This window comes from Phyllopteryx taeniolatus, chromosome 8 (genome assembly GCF_024500385.1).
Source record: "Phyllopteryx taeniolatus isolate TA_2022b chromosome 8, UOR_Ptae_1.2, whole genome shotgun sequence".
Taxonomy (NCBI): domain Eukaryota; kingdom Metazoa; phylum Chordata; class Actinopteri; order Syngnathiformes; family Syngnathidae; genus Phyllopteryx; species Phyllopteryx taeniolatus.
Window position 1 is genome coordinate 17,015,265 of NC_084509.1, and position 18,667 is coordinate 17,033,931.

The 18,667-nt window shown below is 42.3% G+C and overlaps 2 protein-coding genes across 2 annotated transcripts; one reads left to right on the forward strand and one right to left on the reverse strand.

Moving 5' to 3' along the window:
• Positions 1-3,874: 3,874 nt before the first annotated feature.
• On the reverse strand, positions 3,875-10,434 carry nup88 (nucleoporin 88). Its single transcript, XM_061780862.1, has 3 exons — positions 9,451-10,434; positions 7,718-8,303; positions 3,875-4,626 (listed from the first exon to the last, which is right to left on the reverse strand). The coding sequence occupies exons 1-3, from the start codon at positions 10,401-10,403 to the stop codon at positions 4,006-4,008; spliced, it is 2,160 nt and encodes a 719-aa protein (XP_061636846.1). The 5' UTR covers positions 10,404-10,434; the 3' UTR covers positions 3,875-4,005.
• A 1,377-nt stretch (positions 10,435-11,811) lies between these two features.
• psmd8 (proteasome 26S subunit, non-ATPase 8) lies at positions 11,812-18,529 on the forward strand. Its single transcript, XM_061780863.1, has 7 exons — positions 11,812-12,175; positions 12,917-12,989; positions 13,065-13,167; positions 13,271-13,436; positions 15,060-15,160; positions 17,811-17,922; positions 18,198-18,529. Exons 1-7 carry the CDS (start codon positions 12,017-12,019, stop codon positions 18,333-18,335), a joined length of 852 nt encoding a protein of 283 aa, XP_061636847.1. The 5' UTR covers positions 11,812-12,016; the 3' UTR covers positions 18,336-18,529.
• Positions 18,530-18,667: the final 138 nt, after the last annotated feature.

Sequence of the window (18,667 nt, forward strand, 5' to 3'; positions counted from 1 at the left end):
CCCAAATTGGAAGGCGGTATCCTAGATAGTTTGACGACACTAAATTCCCAAACTTTGGGTCCACGTCATCTACTGTGGGCGTGGCATGCCTTCATAGCCTTGGGGAATTCTTTCAAATGAGCCCAAATTGGAAGAAGGAATTCTAGACAGGTGGGCGACGCTAAATTTGCTAACTTTTTTCCCTAAGCCATCTAATGTGGCAAATGGGATCAATCTCTAACAATAGCGCAGCCTGGAAACCAGTTTTACCGATTAACACGAAAGTGGGTGGATGTGTTGATCAACACAGGACACGAACAAAAGTCTGTAGGGTCCATGTCCGAAAATGAACAGGAAGTTGATCATTTTGGTTTGAAGCAGCCATTTTGGCTGAATTTCTTTCTTTGCCCCAATATGCGCCAATAGGAAGCATGTATCCTAAACAGATATGCGACACTAAATTGCCAGATTTTGTTTTTTTTTGCTTACGCCATCTAATTTCTACACTTGCATGACAGTTACAATTACATTACTTGGTAATGTTACATCGCCTGTACACTTAATAAAGGTTTAATTAAATCAATTGACTTTACATGACACTTTACATTTCCCATGTCATAAATCCATCCATCCATTTTCTATAGTGCTTGTCATCCTGAGGGTCATGCGTGAGCTGGAGTCTATCCTAGCTGAGTTTGGGCAAGAGGTGGGTAGTCGCAGGGCAACCATTCCCACTCATGTTCACATCTACAGACAATTTAGAGTAGTTTGAAAGAGACACGTGCATTTTGATTTAAATTTGGGAGGAAATACCTGTAGAAACAAAACATGCAAACTCCACACAGGAAGGCCTTAGCTGAGATTTGAATCCCGGACCTCAAAACTGTGAGGCAAATGTGCTAACCACTACATCACCGTATTTCCTTTCCATGGTTTCCATGGGAGAAAATTTGCTTTGGAATCGCAGCAACTTTGAAGTCATGGAAGTGTCATGTTCTCTAGCAGCCAGTCCTGATAAACATTCCCTCTGACTCACTAATGTCAGACCCCTGGGCCAAGTGTGCATACCACCTTTTTCCAACCCCCCCAAATCACAACATCAGCCGCACAAAGTGGAGTCTATCCACATGGCTATTTATGTACAATACACTCTCTTAAGGAGCTCTGTGTGTGTGTGTGTGTGTGTGTGTGTGTGTTTGCATTCAATTTTCCACATTTTCCAGAGGAGGACAGATAATTAAACTCCTCCTCTTTGGAAAAGGGAGGCAAATGAGAAACAGGAGCAATCCTCCCGATTCCCTGGCTCGTTCGCTCGCTCGCTCGGTCTGACGCTGACTCACATGTGAAGAATGTGGCGGGCCGACCCGAGAGTTATTAATATCTCTTTTCCTATCCTCTGTAAAGTTTCCTACACAGAAGCCGCGCGTTGTACCTTTAAGAATGAAACCAGCATGCCTCCCGCCCCTCATTTGGGCCTGTGAGTTACAGTAGGCCTGATGACTAAAGAACATGGCAAAAAAATGTAAATATAAATAAATAAAAACTAGCCAATTCAGACTACTCATCCCCTACTTTTTTTTTTTTTTTTTTAAAGTAACTTACTGGTAACAATTGCCAAAACCTGATGAAATGTCCAACAGTGTACTGTCTACTGCTTACTTTGTCAAAATGGGCTTGTTGCTCTTCTCAAATGCCATGTCGTATCACAGGAGCTTATACAACAAAAATTACATTTTTCCAAATGACAGGTTTCCAACTAACAGTGATGATAGCCACACTCTTTCCTTTTGTTTCTCGCCCGTTTCTGCTCTTTGCATTATAATAATATAACTACAGCGGACAGGGCAATCCGCTTCTTCCCCGACAATCGCGCTATGTTGTTTGTGATTCAGTAGAAAATAATACAGTATACTGTATATGGCGCCTCAAAATGTTGTTTCCTGATAAGAACACCAGAGTTGACAGTTTTTTTTAGTCATAGCAAGTTGCAACATGTGGTGGTGTCAATCACCTGGTGTGCGGGTGTGAGTCGCTGACTGAAATTTGTTTACAATTGTCCAGTTCAGGTGCGTTCGGCGGGCCTAAAGAGTATTTTGTAGTTGTTTATCACTTGCTGATTTCGAATTTCTCATTAGTCAGTTCACGGCGTTGACAAAGCTACAGGAACACATTTCGAGAGCATAAAAGTTGATCCAATAACATGCGAGGCGATATTTATTTTCTCACTATGAAAACTATGTACATTCATTTGGAGTGCAGAGAATTGTTTTTTCAAAACAGGTTTGTATATAAATGACAGTGACATTTCATTTTTACTTTTGTACATTCGAAATTCTAACTTTTTTATTTGTATTTTTTTACAACTTCTTTTTCCAAAAAAATTAACTTTGTGAGTACTATTGCCAAGTCTGCTTGTCAGATGGGAACAACTCGATAAATCTTCCTTGGAGCTTGTTACATAATCCTCCTGCTGAGTCACCAAAAACACAAAAGTGGTCCCAAAACAGATGTGCAGAACATCAGGGAACCCCATCTTACACACCTCCAAATCACCCCCGCACCCCAAAATAAATAGTGCAAGCGCAACAAAAGGAGGATCTCCGTCCGTTGGCGTTCACGCGGGGAATTCCTCGCTGACAAGCTCTGGGGAAAGGAGAGGAGAGGAATGTGGGAGTGAAGTGACCTCTGGTGGACAAAAGTATTGGGACGGCTCCACCCTCAGGAAGTGAACACTTTTCAACGAGATGCTGCAGTTCTCCGTTCGAGTTCGTCACAAGAGAGTAGAGTGACCTCTGTTGGACAAAAATAAATAAACACTAAGTGGACAAAAGGTTAGAATGTAAAACACAAAACTGATATCAGTGGGGGGGGCAAATACAATAAAGGTACCACAGAACACCAAACTGTCAAACGGCCCTTCAATAATAAGTTAGCAGTAGCATTTTAGTGGCTTGTGTATACCAGCCGAGTAACAAGTTCCAGGACACGATGTACCTAAAGTAGCAGCCTGTGATGGAAAGAAAACCAAAATAGGAAGCTGAAATTTCCCACAGACCTTGAAGGCGGCATGGATTGGTATTGTGGATTGTGCTCAAACTTCAATCTTTTAATTCGCGTTACTTCCCTCTTTGGTATAACAACTTGTTTTCACATAGATGTGTTTGTACTGTATCTTGTTGTATTTCTGTGTACCACTGTGCATAAAATGACTCGTGAGAACCAAACAAAATTCCACACCTTCAATCCTTTTTTTTTTGGGGTAGTTAAAATTGTGGCGAAAGCAAATTTATTTCAGTAGTTCATTTCAAAAAGTGAAACTCGTGTAGATTCACTAGTACACGCTGTGAAATATATTCAGTTTATAATTTTGATTTGCTTACAGCAAATGAAAACCCCAAATTCACTGTCACAAGAAATCTGGCCATTACTTAATCAAGAAAGAAAATTGTTTTTAATCTAGATACTGCAATTGGCCTTCTGAAAAGCATTTTCATGGTTAATGAACTACTGCAATATGTGAACTGCCCTTCCAGATTAAACATTTTTTCAGATCTACTTATATTTGATTCTCTGCCAAAATTATGTTTGCTAACAATGAAGTCTCTAATCATTAGAGTATTGATTATGGTATTAGAACATTAGTCAAAATGCATTGAAACAACACAATATAAAAATGTGCATTTTCTTCTGCCAATTTATTGAAACAGCTATTGTATATAATTGACAACAACTTTTTTACTTCTGTAGATTTCAGTCTGTACTGTTTTACTTTTAAGTGTATATATTTTCCTTTAAACGGTCTTTCTTTACCCAAATATTTGTACGTCTAAATAAGTAGGAAGTGTGAATACTTTGGCCAAGTCTGAGTGTTGCTAAAGAGAAACGACAGAGAATCTTTCAACTTTTAGCATTTTTTTATTCAACGTACAAACTTACCATTTTAAACACAGCTCCAAAATCTGCTTTATTTTGCGACATTACAAACAGGGCGTTATCAAAAGTTAAGTCTGCGACAATGGTAACGTCTCACTTGTTGCTCAAGTACAAGTCGGAGCTCCTCATGGCGATGAGGCAAGACATCTCCCTGACCCTCTTCATCATGTCCACGATCTGCTGGCCCTCTTCACGAAGCACGTCCTGCACCACCTTCTTCTGCGTTGTGCTCAGAGAGATGGTGGCCCTGCCGGGGGCGGGGGCAGCTACAGGGGCACCTTTGTCCACCTGCGTCTTCTGGTACTCCATTTTCATCTTCACCTGCTTGATACAGATGTCCAAGTGCCTGAGTTGCTCCCCCATGGCCTGCAGATCCTTGCGCATGTCCTTCTCACTGTTGGACAGGATGGGTAGGCGGATCTGCTGGCCGGCCAGCACGCGTTTGACACGCTCGGCCACGGCCTCCTGCCGGTACTTTGCGTCCTCGAACTTGTCAGCCAGCCGCTCGGCCTCCTCGCGCAGGCTCCGGCGCTCCTCTCGGCACTGCGCCATCTCCTCCAGCTGCTTGGCCCTTTGGCCTCGCAGGAGCTTGACGCGCTTCTGGAGCTCCTCGCGTGCCATGTCCTGCTTCAGGATATACTCCTCACGGAACACCTGCGTGGCTCGACTTAGGAGCTGGAGGCGCTCCTGGGGTGAAGGCTCCCCGTCGCCAGCCTTAGGAAATAATGAGAATAATACATTTTATTTTGGTTGCAGTGCTTCTCATTCAATGTCACCTTATGGCAGTGGTTTTTCAAGTACCACCATATGACAGACAATTTTCCATCCAAAACGAGGCAAGTTGTATTCCTAAAAAAATAGTTAAATAAAAATGGACCCAAAATCATTTTTAAAAAAATTCTTAAAATTAAATGCAAATGTATTGTAATAAAATATTCGATACAGCTTAACTGTAGTTGACAGTGATTCCTGCACGTGCCACGAGAGGGAGCTAGCATTCCAGTCGTGGTATCACACTGAGAATGACATTAAAAGAACTAGAAAAACTAGAAAATGCAATTTCTGTAGAAAGTGTGCGTGAATGACAAAGAGCTGAAGTTGTACTGAAATTATGTGGAGTTAACTGGATTATACAACTGTAGAATGTAAGACTTGAAGTTGGAATGGTTTGGATTGGTCAAGAGATGCAGATGGAGGAGCTACGTAAATTATCCTAATTAGGGCTGCAGGCAAAATGAAAGGCGACGAGGAGAACTTTTCCGCTCATGTAAACATTATGGCAACGAAAAATATTTCGACACATTGTCCATTCTATTATGGAGCTTGTGATGATCACAGGCTGACTTTGAGCCAGTCACAAAGAGTTGAGCCACGCTAGGAAGCCACGCAAGTATGACAAAAATCATTTTAACTCTGCATTTCCCTGCTTTTCAAATGTACGTACTGTCCCGAGTTTTATAGGCAATGTTATGTAGGATGGCTACATACATGTACATCCAACTGATACACTCTAAGGGCAAGTTAAATAAAACAAACGATGACTTATGGACAGACCCTTTCCAAAAAAATTTAATATCAAGGAAAGTTTATTTCCATAATTCAATTCACAAAGTTAAACTTTCATAAATTATAGATTCAGGGCCCACAATTTAAACAATATCAAGTATATTTTTGTTTATTTTTACAATCCCAATTCCAATGAAGTTGGCACGTTGTGTTAAACATAAATAAAAACAGAATACAATGATTTGCAAATCATGTTCAACCTATATTTAATTGAATACAGTACAAAGACAAGATATTTAATGTTCAAACTGATAAACTTTATTGTTTTTAGCAAATAATCATTAATTTAGAATTTTATGGCTGCAACACGTTCTAAAAATGCTGGGACAGGTGACAAAAAAGACTGAGAAAGTTGAGGAATGCTCATCAAACACCTGTTTGGAACATCCCACAGGTGGACAGGCTAATAGGGAACAGGTGGGTGCCATGATTGGGTAGAAAAGGAGCTTCCCTGAATTGCTCAGTCATTCACAAGCAAAGATGGGGCGAGTGCGTGAGAAAATAGTCGAACAGTTTACGGACAATGTTCCTCAACGTAGAATTGCAAAGAATTTAGGGATTTCATCATCTACGGTCCATAATATCATCAAAAGGTTCAGAGAATCTGGACAAAGCACTGCATGTAAGCGGCAAGGGCGAAAACCAACACTGAATGCCCGTGACCTTCGATCCCTCAGGCGGCACTGCATCAAAAACCGACATCAATGTGTAAAGGATATCACCACATGGGCTCAGGAACAGTTCAGAAAACCAATGTCAGTAAATACAGTTCGGCGCTACATCCGTAAGTGCAACTTGAAACTCTACTATGCAAAGCAAAAGCCATTTATCAACAACACCCAGAAACGCCGCCGGCTTCTCTGGGCCCGAGCTCATCTAAGATGGACTGATGCAAAGTGGAAAAGTGTTCTGTGGTCCGACGAGTCCACATTTCAAATTGTTTTTGGAAATTGTGGATGTCGTGTCCTCCGGGCCAAAGAGGAAAAGAACCATCCGGACTGTTATGGACGCAAAGTTCAAAATCAAGCATCTGTGATGGTATGGGGCTGTGCTAGTGCCAATGGCATGGATAACTTGCACATCTGTGAAGGCACCATTAATGCTGAAAGGTACATACAGGTTTTGGAGAAACATATGCTGCCATCCAAGCAATGTCTTTTCATGGAAGCCCCTGCTTATTTCAGCAAGACAATCCCAAACCACATTCTGCACGTGTTACAACAGCGTGGATTTGTAGTAAAAGAGTGCGGGTACTAGACTGGACTGCTGTCTCCCATTGAAAATGTGTGGCACATTATGAAGCGTAAAATACGACAACGGAGACCCCGGACTGTTGAACAGCTGAAGCTGTACATCAAGCAAGAATGGGAAAGAATTCCACCGACAAAGCTTCAACAATTAGTGTTCTCAGTTCCCAAACGTTTATGGAATGCTGTTAAAAGAAAAGGTGATGTAACGCTGTTGTAAACATGACCCTGTCCCAGCTTTTTTGCAACATGTTGGAGCCATAAAATTCAAAATTAATGATTATTTGCTAAAAACAAAGTTGATCAGTTTGAACATTAAATATCTTCTTTGTAGTGTATTAAATTAAATATAGGTTGAACATGATTTGCAAATCATTGTATTCTGTTTTTAATTTACGTTTAACACAATGTCCCAACTTCATTGGAAGTGGGGTTGTACATAATTTGGGTTTCCAGCTCATAAAACCCATGAAATTAGGAATTAAAAAAATAAAAATACTGTGAAGAAATCACTATTTACTTCTCAGTTTTTGGAGGAGGAAAAAAAAGAAAAAAGAAATGAGGGTCACATTAAATCAATCAAAATATGGTACTTTCAAAACAATGTTAATTTTCAATACTGGGAATCCCTTTGCTTTAATCACTGCCTGGATGCACCGTGGCATTGAGGCAATCAGCCTGTGGGGCATTGCCTGGGAGTTATTGAAGCCCAGACTACCTTGAGTTTGAATTTGGAATGGGAAAGTGGGAACTTTTTCGCTTCGTTAACTTGAACGAGGTTTGTGTGTGTGCGCGTGCGTGCGGGGGGGGGGAGGGAAATTCTAGAAAAAGCTGAAATTTGGGAAACGTGTAAAGCAATTTCTCGTGCTGAATTTTGTGACAAAAAAAAAAAAAAGTTTAAATCTGTTGAGAAATGTCTAAGGAGAAGCACATCAAAAAATGCTAATAAAAAATACTAATAAAATGCATGCTGACTGAAACGAAAGCCTTGCCTTGAGCAGGAGCGGGTTAGTGGAGCCCCGCGCCAGGATGTTGCGGACATGCTGCTCAAAGGAGTTTCCGGCCAGGCCGCGCAGAGGAGAGCTGGCCGAGCCCGGGTTGGACTGGCTACACAGCAACGGCGGCGAGGGAGCCCGGATGGAGCTGAGCAAAGGCAGCAGGATGCACTCGTAGGCGGCGCTCACGCAGATCATGGTGGCTCCCAGCGAGAGGTCCGACACGATGAGGAAGCCTCGCACCGGGGCCGAGCGGCTGGCGGCGAGGGGCCGGGTGCACACGATGTGCTCCACCGCGCAACGTCGCTCGGCCGCCAGATCGGGTAGACTGTCCTTGTCCTCGTCGCCCGCCCGCAGGAACGTCTGCAGCTTGTCCACCCAGATGAGGCCCACGCTGTGGACCCCCGCCTCGTGGGTGCAATGGTAGCGCTGCGGGCACAGCGCGTCCCGGTGCAGCCGGATGGGGCAGGTGAAGTCCAACACATCCTCGGTGTCGTCGCCCGCCGCCGACGCCACCTTGAGAGTGAGCTCCAGCTCCACGCACTCAAACACGTAGAGGGCCGGCACCCCGCCTGTTATCCACCTAGGGTTGCAAAATGCCGGGAATTTTCAAAGTTGCAAACTTTCCATGGGAATTATTTGATGCCGCTAAGGAGAAAATACTTTTTTGGGGGTGTTGGGCGGCAATGTGACCCAACAACAAAATTTAATCTACAATTAACAGGACTAAACCAGGAATTTACTAATTTGATGGAATTTTCAAAGTTGGAAACTTTCCATGGGAATTAACAGGAATAAACCAGGAATTTACTAAATTGACGGTGTGCTATTAATAGGGAACTCAAATATAGTTGGGAAAAATATATTTTACACTGTCCTGACTAAACCAACCCTATTTGCTTACGACAAAACAAAATACCCTCAGCCTCAATGTTTCCAAAATTCCCTAATTTTAATTTACTATGGAAATTTACGAAAATTCACTGTGAAATTTTCCACCCCTTCTCGATATGAATCTTAAATCTAAATGTTAAATGTAAATATAAATATAAAAGCTAAATGTTAAAAATATCTAAATATAAATGTTAAATCTAAATATTAAGTATAAAATCTATATTAAATATATATCTAAATGATAAATGCTAAATCTCAATGTTCAATATATAGCTAAATGTTAAATGCTAAATCTAAATGTTCAATATATAGCTAAATGTTAAATGCTAAATCTAAATGTTAATGTGTTATGGCAAAATGACAAAATATAGTCTATATACTCTTTTATTGTATTATCCCATATATTATATCCCATAGTTTTGTGTGTGATGATTTTATGACTTCAATAGTCCTTTGTTCTTGTGTGGCCTAGTATCTAAATTGTCTAGCAGCTAAATTGTTTCTTAGTGTTAGTTCGCTCTGTCATACTGGTGGCTGGGTTAGGGTTAGATATATAAAGTTGACATTTATTGTTGTAAACATGCAGGAAAGTGACTCTCGAAAAGTCACACCATTTTTAAACACAGTTTGAAGTTAAATGTGACAAAATGTTGGCGTTATTTTCAGAGTGAGCCGCTTTACAAAACGGCACCCCTTAGATGTCCTCGAAATATGACATCTTTCCATGAATTGACCTTTGACATTTCCAAAACTCCTGAGCTGAACTTTGACTGGAAATGTAGTTTTTCGAGTACTGTTCCACCCTTTTGCAAGCCCTATCTACAGTATAGCCACACCTGGGCTCCGCGTCGTCGTCGTCCGACTCCAGCACCACGCAGTGGTACAGCATGCCCGTCTCCGTGGCGATGACCAGGATGCGGGGCACGCAGGGCAGGCAGAGGATGGCGCAGGCGTCGTAGCCGTAGTTGTCCTCGGCAGCGGGGTACATGGGCAGGGGGCCCACGCGCTTCCCCACGCTCACCGTGGTCACGCGGCTGGTGTGGCACAGGTACGTCTCGCCGTTCTCGTAGAGGATGTAGAGCGGGTAGACGCGCCTCTCCCTCACGTAGGACAACGGGCCGAAGTCGAAGGCTACAGCGACCTCCCCCAGGGAGGCCGCGTAGGACCGGGCCGGCACCTGCACGCTGCTGTCGTCATCGCACTGCGACACGGGCACCACTTTGACAGGAGCCTGGGGGGCCTTCAAGCAGTAAAAGCGTATGGTGTTGTCGGACGTGAGCAGCACCAGGAGCGGCTCCCCGGTCTCGCTCGGGTACCAGGCCGCCTGGCGGAGACTCACCGACGGCGAGCTGGTGAAGAAGCGCTCGGCCACCGGGGTGGTCTTGCAGTTGACGAGGCTGCGCCCGCCCTCGAACTCGGACCTTTTGCCCCAACGCTGCGGGAGCTCCAGCACCGAGGCGCCCCGCTCGCCCACTAGCGCTACGTGACCCTGCGTGGGGCTGAGAAGGAGCTGGCACACCGGGAAGCGAGGAGGGTTGATACACATCAGCGTCTGGAAGCTCCCACCGTCTTGCTCCTCAGCCGTGTTCAACTGGCGCAAACTCGTCGTGTAAAACACGCGGTTCGCGTCGTCCCACAAGAAGAAGTCGCCGCCCAAGCAAAAGATAAGATTCTTTGCGACCGCTCGCTCGGACGTCATGGGCTCCGAGCCCAGCGTGTTGCGTATTTTCTTGAAAATGTCGTGGTTTGCTAAGCCGCTGAGCCAACGGTCTGAGCCGAACGCCGCCATCTTGAGCAATCGGCAAAGACGATGGGCGGAGCGCCATAGACTTCAAATAGATGCCGCTTTGAGCCGGTTGGCCCGTCGCGGCGACACGTCAGTGCGTCCGCCATATTTGATGTGTCATATCAATGGACTGAACTTGATAAAGCGCTTAAAAAAAATAAATAAAAAGTGCGATACACTAGATCGAACGATAAAACACAATCAATCATAATAATAAAACAAACAAAGCGTAGAAAGGCACTACATTTACTGTGTTACATTTCTGTAATATCTGAACTCTGGCCGTTCAGGGTGATTGGCGGTTGTGACGTTGTGACTATGTTTTAAAATTATTATTTAACTAAAATTGTAATGGAAATTTCCAAATTTCGTTGTTTTTTTTTCGCTGAGTAATGTAGTGGATTAACAGGTACATATGGAAGGTTTCCTCAGCATGCGCCTTGCATTTAGAAGAGACACAGCTGCCCTGGCATCACATTCAGTCTTTATTTGCCTTACAGACTACAATAAAAAGAACAGCTATGTCATCTTTGTCCACCTCAAAATGTCCACATACCAGCCTACATGATCTACACTTCATACTTTTGCTGTTTCACAAGTGTATACGGTGTTAATTTAAGACCATTTCTTGTGGCTGAATTAGTCTTAATTTGTTATTTTAAAAAGATGTAATTTATTATTGCTTGAGTGATATTAGATAGGTAATGTATGAATTTGCAAATTCATATATATTCTTTGGTCTAGTTGATATGGTGTGATTAAAAAGTAAATAAATCAGAAGTTATTCACCAATTTGACCTTCATGCTGTTTTTTCCCCACCACGAAATACTTACTCTTACTCAAATTGTAATTTGGAGGACTATTTTTTTTATTTTAATTTGCGTCAAGTGAAGTAACAGTACTCTTGCTTGAGCAAAATTCTCCCTCTCCAATTTTTGGCCACTCTACTAATCTCTTCGATCAAAATTTAAAAGTTAATTGCTCTCCGTCCGTCCATCCATCCATCCATTTTCTACCGCTTATCCGAGGTCAGGTCGCGGGGGCAGTAGCTTTAGCAGGGACGCCCAGACTTCCCCCTCCCCAGCCACTTCATCCAGGTCTTCCCGGGGGATCCCGAGGCGTTCTCAGGCCAGGCGGTGGACGTAGTCTCTCCAGCGTGTCCTGGGTCGTCCCCGGGGTCTCCTCCCGGTGGGACGTGCCTGGAACACCTCACCCGAGAGGCATCCGAATCAGATGCCCCAGCCACCTCATCTGGCTCCTCTTAATTGCTCTCGTTCATCCTTTACATACACACACATTTTTCACGCGTGTTTCAGTTTCCTTCTACCTAATGTATGTAACGCTCTTACCGCAATGTGAAATATTTAAATATGAAATATGGATGTGAGTAAACATTTATAATCCTCAGATAATCATCAAATACAATCAAAAGTCATTGGTAAATGTTAATCTCGTGAGATTTGGCTTTGAGTGGAAAATGGCTGAAACATCTCCAAGCACGATGCATTCGCATTTCCACATTAAATACGGCGGCGATGTTGACGTCCGATTCTAGCTGTGCCGATTGTGGTGACTGCCTATTGTTGCCTATGCGAATACTTCCTGGTTTTACGACATGCGTCAGTCGTATTACGTCGGCCGGGGTCGTGCTGTAATTTGCAGAATCACTATGGCGTTGAGGGAGACTGCGGGGCTATACGAGACGCTGAAAGCCGAGTGGAACAAGAAAAGCCCAAATCTTACTAAATGCGGCGAACTACTCACTAAACTCAAGGTAGAGGTCTACGCCTAAATACTATTTTCACACAATTTGAGTTTAACGCGGAGCACCTGCTGTTTTGTCGGCTACCACCTCACTAGCTCGGTTTGGGTTAGCTGTCGCGGGGCCAAGTTTGCTAATCTAGCAATAAGGCGGTGTGTTTATTTAGGATTTTATTTTATTTTTTTCTCTCAGCAATAACGTTAAGCCTCAACGAGTCAAGTAGTGTCTGTTTCTTAAGTTATATAGCTAGAATTAGTGTAAAACGCATCACGAGTGTTGTACTTGGTGTTCTAATTTTTGCCATTTGTCTGTGTAATATCACGTTTACGTTCGGCAACTGTCATTCAAAATATTCACATGGACGCCATTTTGTGTCTGAAGTTTCTCTTGTGTTTATGTATTGGTCGAAACAATTTTTCAATGTGAGCCTTTATTGACTCTTTTATATATATATATATATATATATATATACACACACACACATATGTGTGTGTGTATATAACGCTACTTGCTAGCACGTTATGTTTAAGACATATTTTGATATATATATTTATATATCACTGTCAACATGCCCACAACCCTAGTGAGGATAAGCAGTACAGAAAATGGATGGATGGATGGATTTTATACTTACCACGTATTAAACTAAATGTACAAATATTGCTGTAATATTTGTTACATTAAATACACCCTCACGTGATGAATATCTTCCCCATTTATTGTATATCAAATATTTGTTTTACCATGTCATAGGTGTCGTTACTGGAGCTGAACTTTCTACCCACAAGCGACTCCACGTTCACCAAACAGCAGCTTATCTTAGCCCGTGAGTACTTTCCGATGATTAACACGCGTAACTATTAATACATTCACATTCATACAGAACGTGGCTTTTTTTCAGGTGATGTTCTCGAAATTGGAGCCCTGTGGAGCATCCTGAAAAAAGACATCCCCTCCTTTGAGCGATACATGGCCCAGCTCAAGTGCTACTACTTTGACTACAAGTAATGTTTTTTTTTGTTTTTTTTGTTTTTGAGTCATTGGGAATCACTGCCATTGATTAATATTTTTATTATATTTATTATTTCCTGTGGTTTTGTTGCTCAGGGAGGAGCTACCGGAAGCAGCCTACATGCACCAGATTCTGGGACTCAATCTGCTCTTCCTACTCTCACAAAACCGCGTATCCGAGTTCCACACGGAGCTGGAACGTCTGAGTGCGCGCGACATTCAGACTAATGTGTACATCAGGCATCCCGTGTCCTTAGAGCAGGTAAAATGCAGCTTTTCATATGGATGATGATAAAATATCTCCACAGATATGTAAAAGACTCATTGCCAGTTATAGAAAACGCTGGATTTCAGTTGTTGTTGCTGAGGATAGCGCAACCAGTTATTAGGTTTAGGGAGCCATTACTTTCTCACACAGGGCCAGCTAACTTTGAATTTTATTTTTTTCCTTATTAAATGAAATCACTATTCAAAACAGCATTGTAAATTTACTTGGATTATATTTGTCTGATGTTTACAATTGTTTGATGATCTGAAACATTAAAGAGGAGAAACTATGCAAAAATATAAGAATTTAAGAAGGGGGCAAATACTTTTTCATGGCATTGTACATTCAATCCAACCGTTACACAAATGTAAAAGTTTGGTTACTCTTGGTTTGAGTGGTCAGGGATGGTGGGATTACATCGTGACTTTTCTTTTCCCAACTACTGTACTTTTTTTGCCATAACTAGTTAACGCGACCAAGCGGTTTCATTGTATGATAGAAACAAAGAAGTACCTCACATGCAAATCTCTCTCATTTAGCACACTGCTGCTGCCCGCACAGTCGGCGCTCCAAGTGATTTGACAATCATGGCAGAGAGAGTGAAACAGTCAAATGCATTTCTTTTCCGCTGCATTTCTCAAGGTTAATGTTGACAATGCAAGTTGCCACAAGTGCAACCAATCATTCAAATTTATGCGCGTGGGGGGCGCACACACACAAGCAACCTTAACAAACATTTAACATAAGTGCATCGCATTCAAGTGGAGCAATGCAGCATTTTCAATTGCCTAACTGCTAGACCTCCCGGAAGCCGAGGCAGCGAAAGATGAACTATCGCTGCCTTGTCTTCGAGCATCTACACCACTGTTCTCTAGTGCAATAAATATTAGTTTATATAATCAGAGGTGCCAGGTGTTTCGATTTGGCCGTATTTTGTTCTGGGCAGCTCCCATGTGTTGTGACGTTACAATGAATTTGAAAATAGTCCACGATCCGGAGAGGATGAGATGAAATGCGCGGTTGTGTAAATAACTTAAGTTTGCTTGTTAGCGAGCGAGGTGCTGTGTGTATATTTATAAAAAAACTAGCTTCAAGCCTGTCTGATGTGCAGCTGTGGCTGGCTAGCAACGAGCTGCTATTGTGGCTAACATAGCGCTCCACGAAACATCATTAATCATTGGCTCTATGGCGGCGAATAAGATACAATTCTGACAAGTGTTGTGATCATGAAAGGAGGATCAGTAGTAATTAACAGGAGAATACGAGCCATGCTAAACCGGCGGTAACCTATCGTTAATGTCATGAAGCAAACACTGGAATTTGTCAAATTAATTAACAAGGTATCGCATATGTCAGCCAAGCGCAGGGGCCTCTTAGGTTAAAAGTATATTAATGCAGAGTATATTCAATATTTTAAATCAACATTGTTATTGTTTTGTACACCCTGGACTGGGGCCCAGACACGCGCAGTGCACATATATACAAACAAGCATTGACACTGTTCAGGACCTACTAGTGACGTTATTTGTAGAAAGAGATATGATGATATGACGTGATGATCATGTTAAATGACGATATGACGTGATGATCATGTTCTTCTCTGGGCATCTGTTCCAGTATTTAATGGAGGGAAGCTACAACAAAGTGTTCCTGGCCAAAGGCAACATCCCGGCTGAGAGCTACACCTTCTTCATTGACATCCTACTCGACACAATTCGGTAAAGAACGCCACGGTTACCACGGCGACTAGTTTTCTCATTTCTTTCAGTCCACTCTGGAGGAGAGAAGTAGTACAAGTCCAGTGGTACCTTGACTTACGAGTGCCCCACGCATAGGACACGCAGCAAAATATGTAAATTAAATCTAAAATAACCATTTCATTTGAAGTTCTGCTCAGTTTACGATTCAGCTGGTGCGCACCCATTTTCATACGTCACCATCGAGGAGCTCTACGACTTCTGCATAGGATACATCAGACATCCCTCGGTTGAAGCTAGCCCGTGGAAGCTCCTCGATGGATGTTTAAGACAATTGAGATGCTCCTTAATAGAGAGGCGTAACAGAAACTTCCGTGTTGCTTTCAGTGTTTTGAGGAGCTAGGAACATTGCAATTAAGAAACTTGAGATGAGGCCATTGTGTGGGGAAAATTGTAGATATGAACACTAGATTCGCCGTCGCGCTGTAGCTGCCCGGTGAACAGACGTGCCTACGTGGCAGCCATGTTGGGGCGGTCGACGTTCCCATCGGAGGCAGTGCATGGACATTGAAATAACTTGCGCATTTCTCAACCGATTTAATGAGGCTTACTATTGGTGTTGTACCAAGTACCGATACCAGGACCATACTGAGGTATTTTGATGTATAAAAAATAAATAGCACGGTAAAAAAAAAATTTGTAGCAGTAGTTTAAAAGGAAAAAAAAACCTTATGTGAGAGAACTCAATTTATATAGTGTCTTAAAGGCCAGTACCCAAAAAGCCGACACCCAATGACTGCCTGTCTTCGGTTGAGTTGTGTGCGTGCGACTGTGTGGGAGCCGGGGTAATGAAGTGCGGACAAGTTAGCACACGTTAGCCACCGGGACGCAATCTCAGAGTCTGCAGCTCACGAGGGTATGTGAGCAAAGACAGTGTTATTGGCAGCGAATTCTCCTGTGCTGTAAGGGAAACTCTGCATTCGATGCACATGAGAGTCAGTGTTTTCGGCAGGAGAATGATAACATCGTTAGCATGAGACGACTTAGCGCGCCGCACGGAAGCCCAGCTTGGAGTGCGTCATACAGGCTGCACTTGTTCTCGGAGACCACTCCGGAAATCAGGGAGTTTGAGAAGAATAAAAATCCACCCGAAATCAAAAGGAAAACCACTTATCCAAGTGGAGCCAAAAGGTCCACTTTTTGAGTGTCGTGGCTCCATACGCAATGAAAAACAGCACTGAGTGGGTGCACATTGTATTGTTTACAATGAGAAATCAAATGCAGTCAAATATGGTACAAGAATACTGCCCACTAAAAGCTAGAAATACACAATATTAAGTATGAGTATGAGTACATATAAATATACTAATAGAAATATCGTCATGGAAAAAATATTAGACCCCTTGTTTCTACAGTTTCTTGTTCGTTTTTTAATGCCAGGTGCAACTAAAAGGTACCTTTATTTGGACCAATATAATGATGACAATGAAAATAGCTCAAAAGTTTATTAGCTATCTGGCTCAAGCTGTTTTCCATGGTTTTCTTAATAACCAAAATTATATTTAATAATACAATTAAGCTTGTGTATTCTTCAGGTAAAATGTTTTTAGTGGTACCAACTATTATAATCAAAAATAAATTCAAGAATACAGGGTGGTCAAATATTTTTTTCATGACTGTATATATCTAATCATACATATACTTTATGTAGATTTACAAGTTTATATACATTCAAACACACATTCATCATAATAATACAGGCATTGATCTAATTTAAAAAATGAGTAAGAATGGGCTAATTCTATTACATAACTTTTCAAGTTTATTGTAATGTTTTGAATTAATAAAAAATAAATATTAAAGTATTTGAAGTTGTTTTGTCAGTGTTCATTTCACTGCTTTAACTGATGTTTAAAGTTTTTGCCGTGAGATCGGTTAAGTACCGGTATCAAGGTACTTTATGCGGGTATAGTATAAGTCCAAATTTTGGTATCGTGATACCAGTAATTACTATTTTGTCAACACCAGAGTGTATGCTATTAAAGCACAACATTTGGGGAAAAAACCAAAACGTTTTTACATGTGAAAGGGACTCCCTGTTTCCTTGTCGTAATTGTACGGCGTTTTATGCAATCGTATGCAGCACAATGTATTGGCATCCTTGGTCTTTTTTTATCTTGCCGTCCAGGCACATAGATTGTGCTCCCAACTTTGACCTCGCTAGCTTAGCGTCGCTGTGGGCACGGAGCTCAAAATGGGCGTGTCAGATCGACCTACACATATCTGTGGGGAAAATGGCCAAGCAGAGCTGGAGTCAGAGCACCTGATGTCACTCATTAGGCCACGCCCATTTAAAGGCCACACACGAGTACAGTGTAGGACTTTCAGCTTCATTGCACTAAATAAAAACTTTTATTTCTTCTTATCTTTTTTTTCTTTATGTATTTATAGTTTACAGTACAGTACTATTTTCTTTATATTCCAAAAAAAAAAAACTGTTTTGGGGATGGAATGGATTAATGGCATTTCAATTCACTTCGTTGGGGAAAATGGATTCAATAACGAGTAAATTGAGTTACGAGCTTGGTCACAGGCCGATTTAAATGCGTAAATCAAGGTATGACTGTAATATGAAGAGGATGATGAAAGTGTGACTGTGTGATTTGTGCAGTGACGAGATCGCCGGCTGTATCGAGAAAGCCTACGAACAGATTCAGTTCACAGAGGCCACACGTGTGCTTTTCTTCACGTCGTCCAAAAAGATGACAGAGTACGCCAAGAAGGTACCGATCGCGCTTTGAATCATATAAAAACACACAAATACAAAATGACCACACTCGCAAAGAGCTGCTGTCGACCACAACTCACACCCTGACGCTCACATGCAGACAAAGTGGCCAACCCAGCTCCTGATGTCCCTCACTAGGCCACGCCCTTAAAGGCATACATCCAACGCACAAAGTGAACCCCTGCGGAGTTTTATTTTCTGAGAAACTCATCTATTTACTGTTTAAAAACTGTGGCACAAGCTGAAATGTGTGATTCTGTTGTTTTTCAGCGCGGGTGGAGCCTGAATGCCGCCGGCTGCTACTCGTTCAGCAGTCAGCAACAGCGCACGGAGGAGGTCAGCATCCCGTCCACGGAGTTGGCGCAGCAGGTCATCGAGTACGCCAGGCAGCTGGAGATGATCGTGTGACCGCAACAGGCTCACGCCATCCGGGATGCACACGTTCCTTTCAGATTACTATTACCTTTTTTTTTTCTTTTTTTGTACCCCCAAACTTGCCCAGATTTACCGTCTTTCTACGATGACACACATGATGTCGTCCATCTTGTAAAAGTCAAACAGAACTCCCAGTTGTAATTAAATGATTAAACATGAAAAATGTTTACTCATGTTTTTCTTTAATTTTGATGCCACTGCTGTATTTTTAAAGCCGCAGGTTAGAATTTAAAGCTGGAACAAGAGAGAAGTGACTCATTAAGGAACATCAAAAAGTACAATCCCACCATAATTTCACCCATCCA

Excerpts from the sequence above, each read along its gene's own strand:
- psmd8 (XM_061780863.1), top strand. The coding sequence starts at position 12,017 with ATGCGTCAGTCGTATTACGTCGGCCGGGGTCGTGCTGTAATTTGCAGA. Across the intron at positions 12,176-12,916 it reads AACTACTCACTAAACTCAAG|GTGTCGTTACTGGAGCTGAA; the intron begins GTAGAGGTCTAC and ends ACCATGTCATAG. Across the intron at positions 17,923-18,197 it reads TGACAGAGTACGCCAAGAAG|CGCGGGTGGAGCCTGAATGC; the intron begins GTACCGATCGCG and ends GTTGTTTTTCAG.
- nup88 (XM_061780862.1), bottom strand. The coding sequence starts at position 10,403 with ATGGCGGCGTTCGGCTCAGACCGTTGGCTCAGCGGCTTAGCAAACCAC. Across the intron at positions 8,304-9,450 it reads GACGACGACGCGGAGCCCAG|GTGGATAACAGGCGGGGTGC; the intron begins GTGTGGCTATAC and ends TTGCAACCCTAG. Across the intron at positions 4,627-7,717 it reads CTAACCCGCTCCTGCTCAAG|GCTGGCGACGGGGAGCCTTC; the intron begins GCAAGGCTTTCG and ends TTATTTCCTAAG.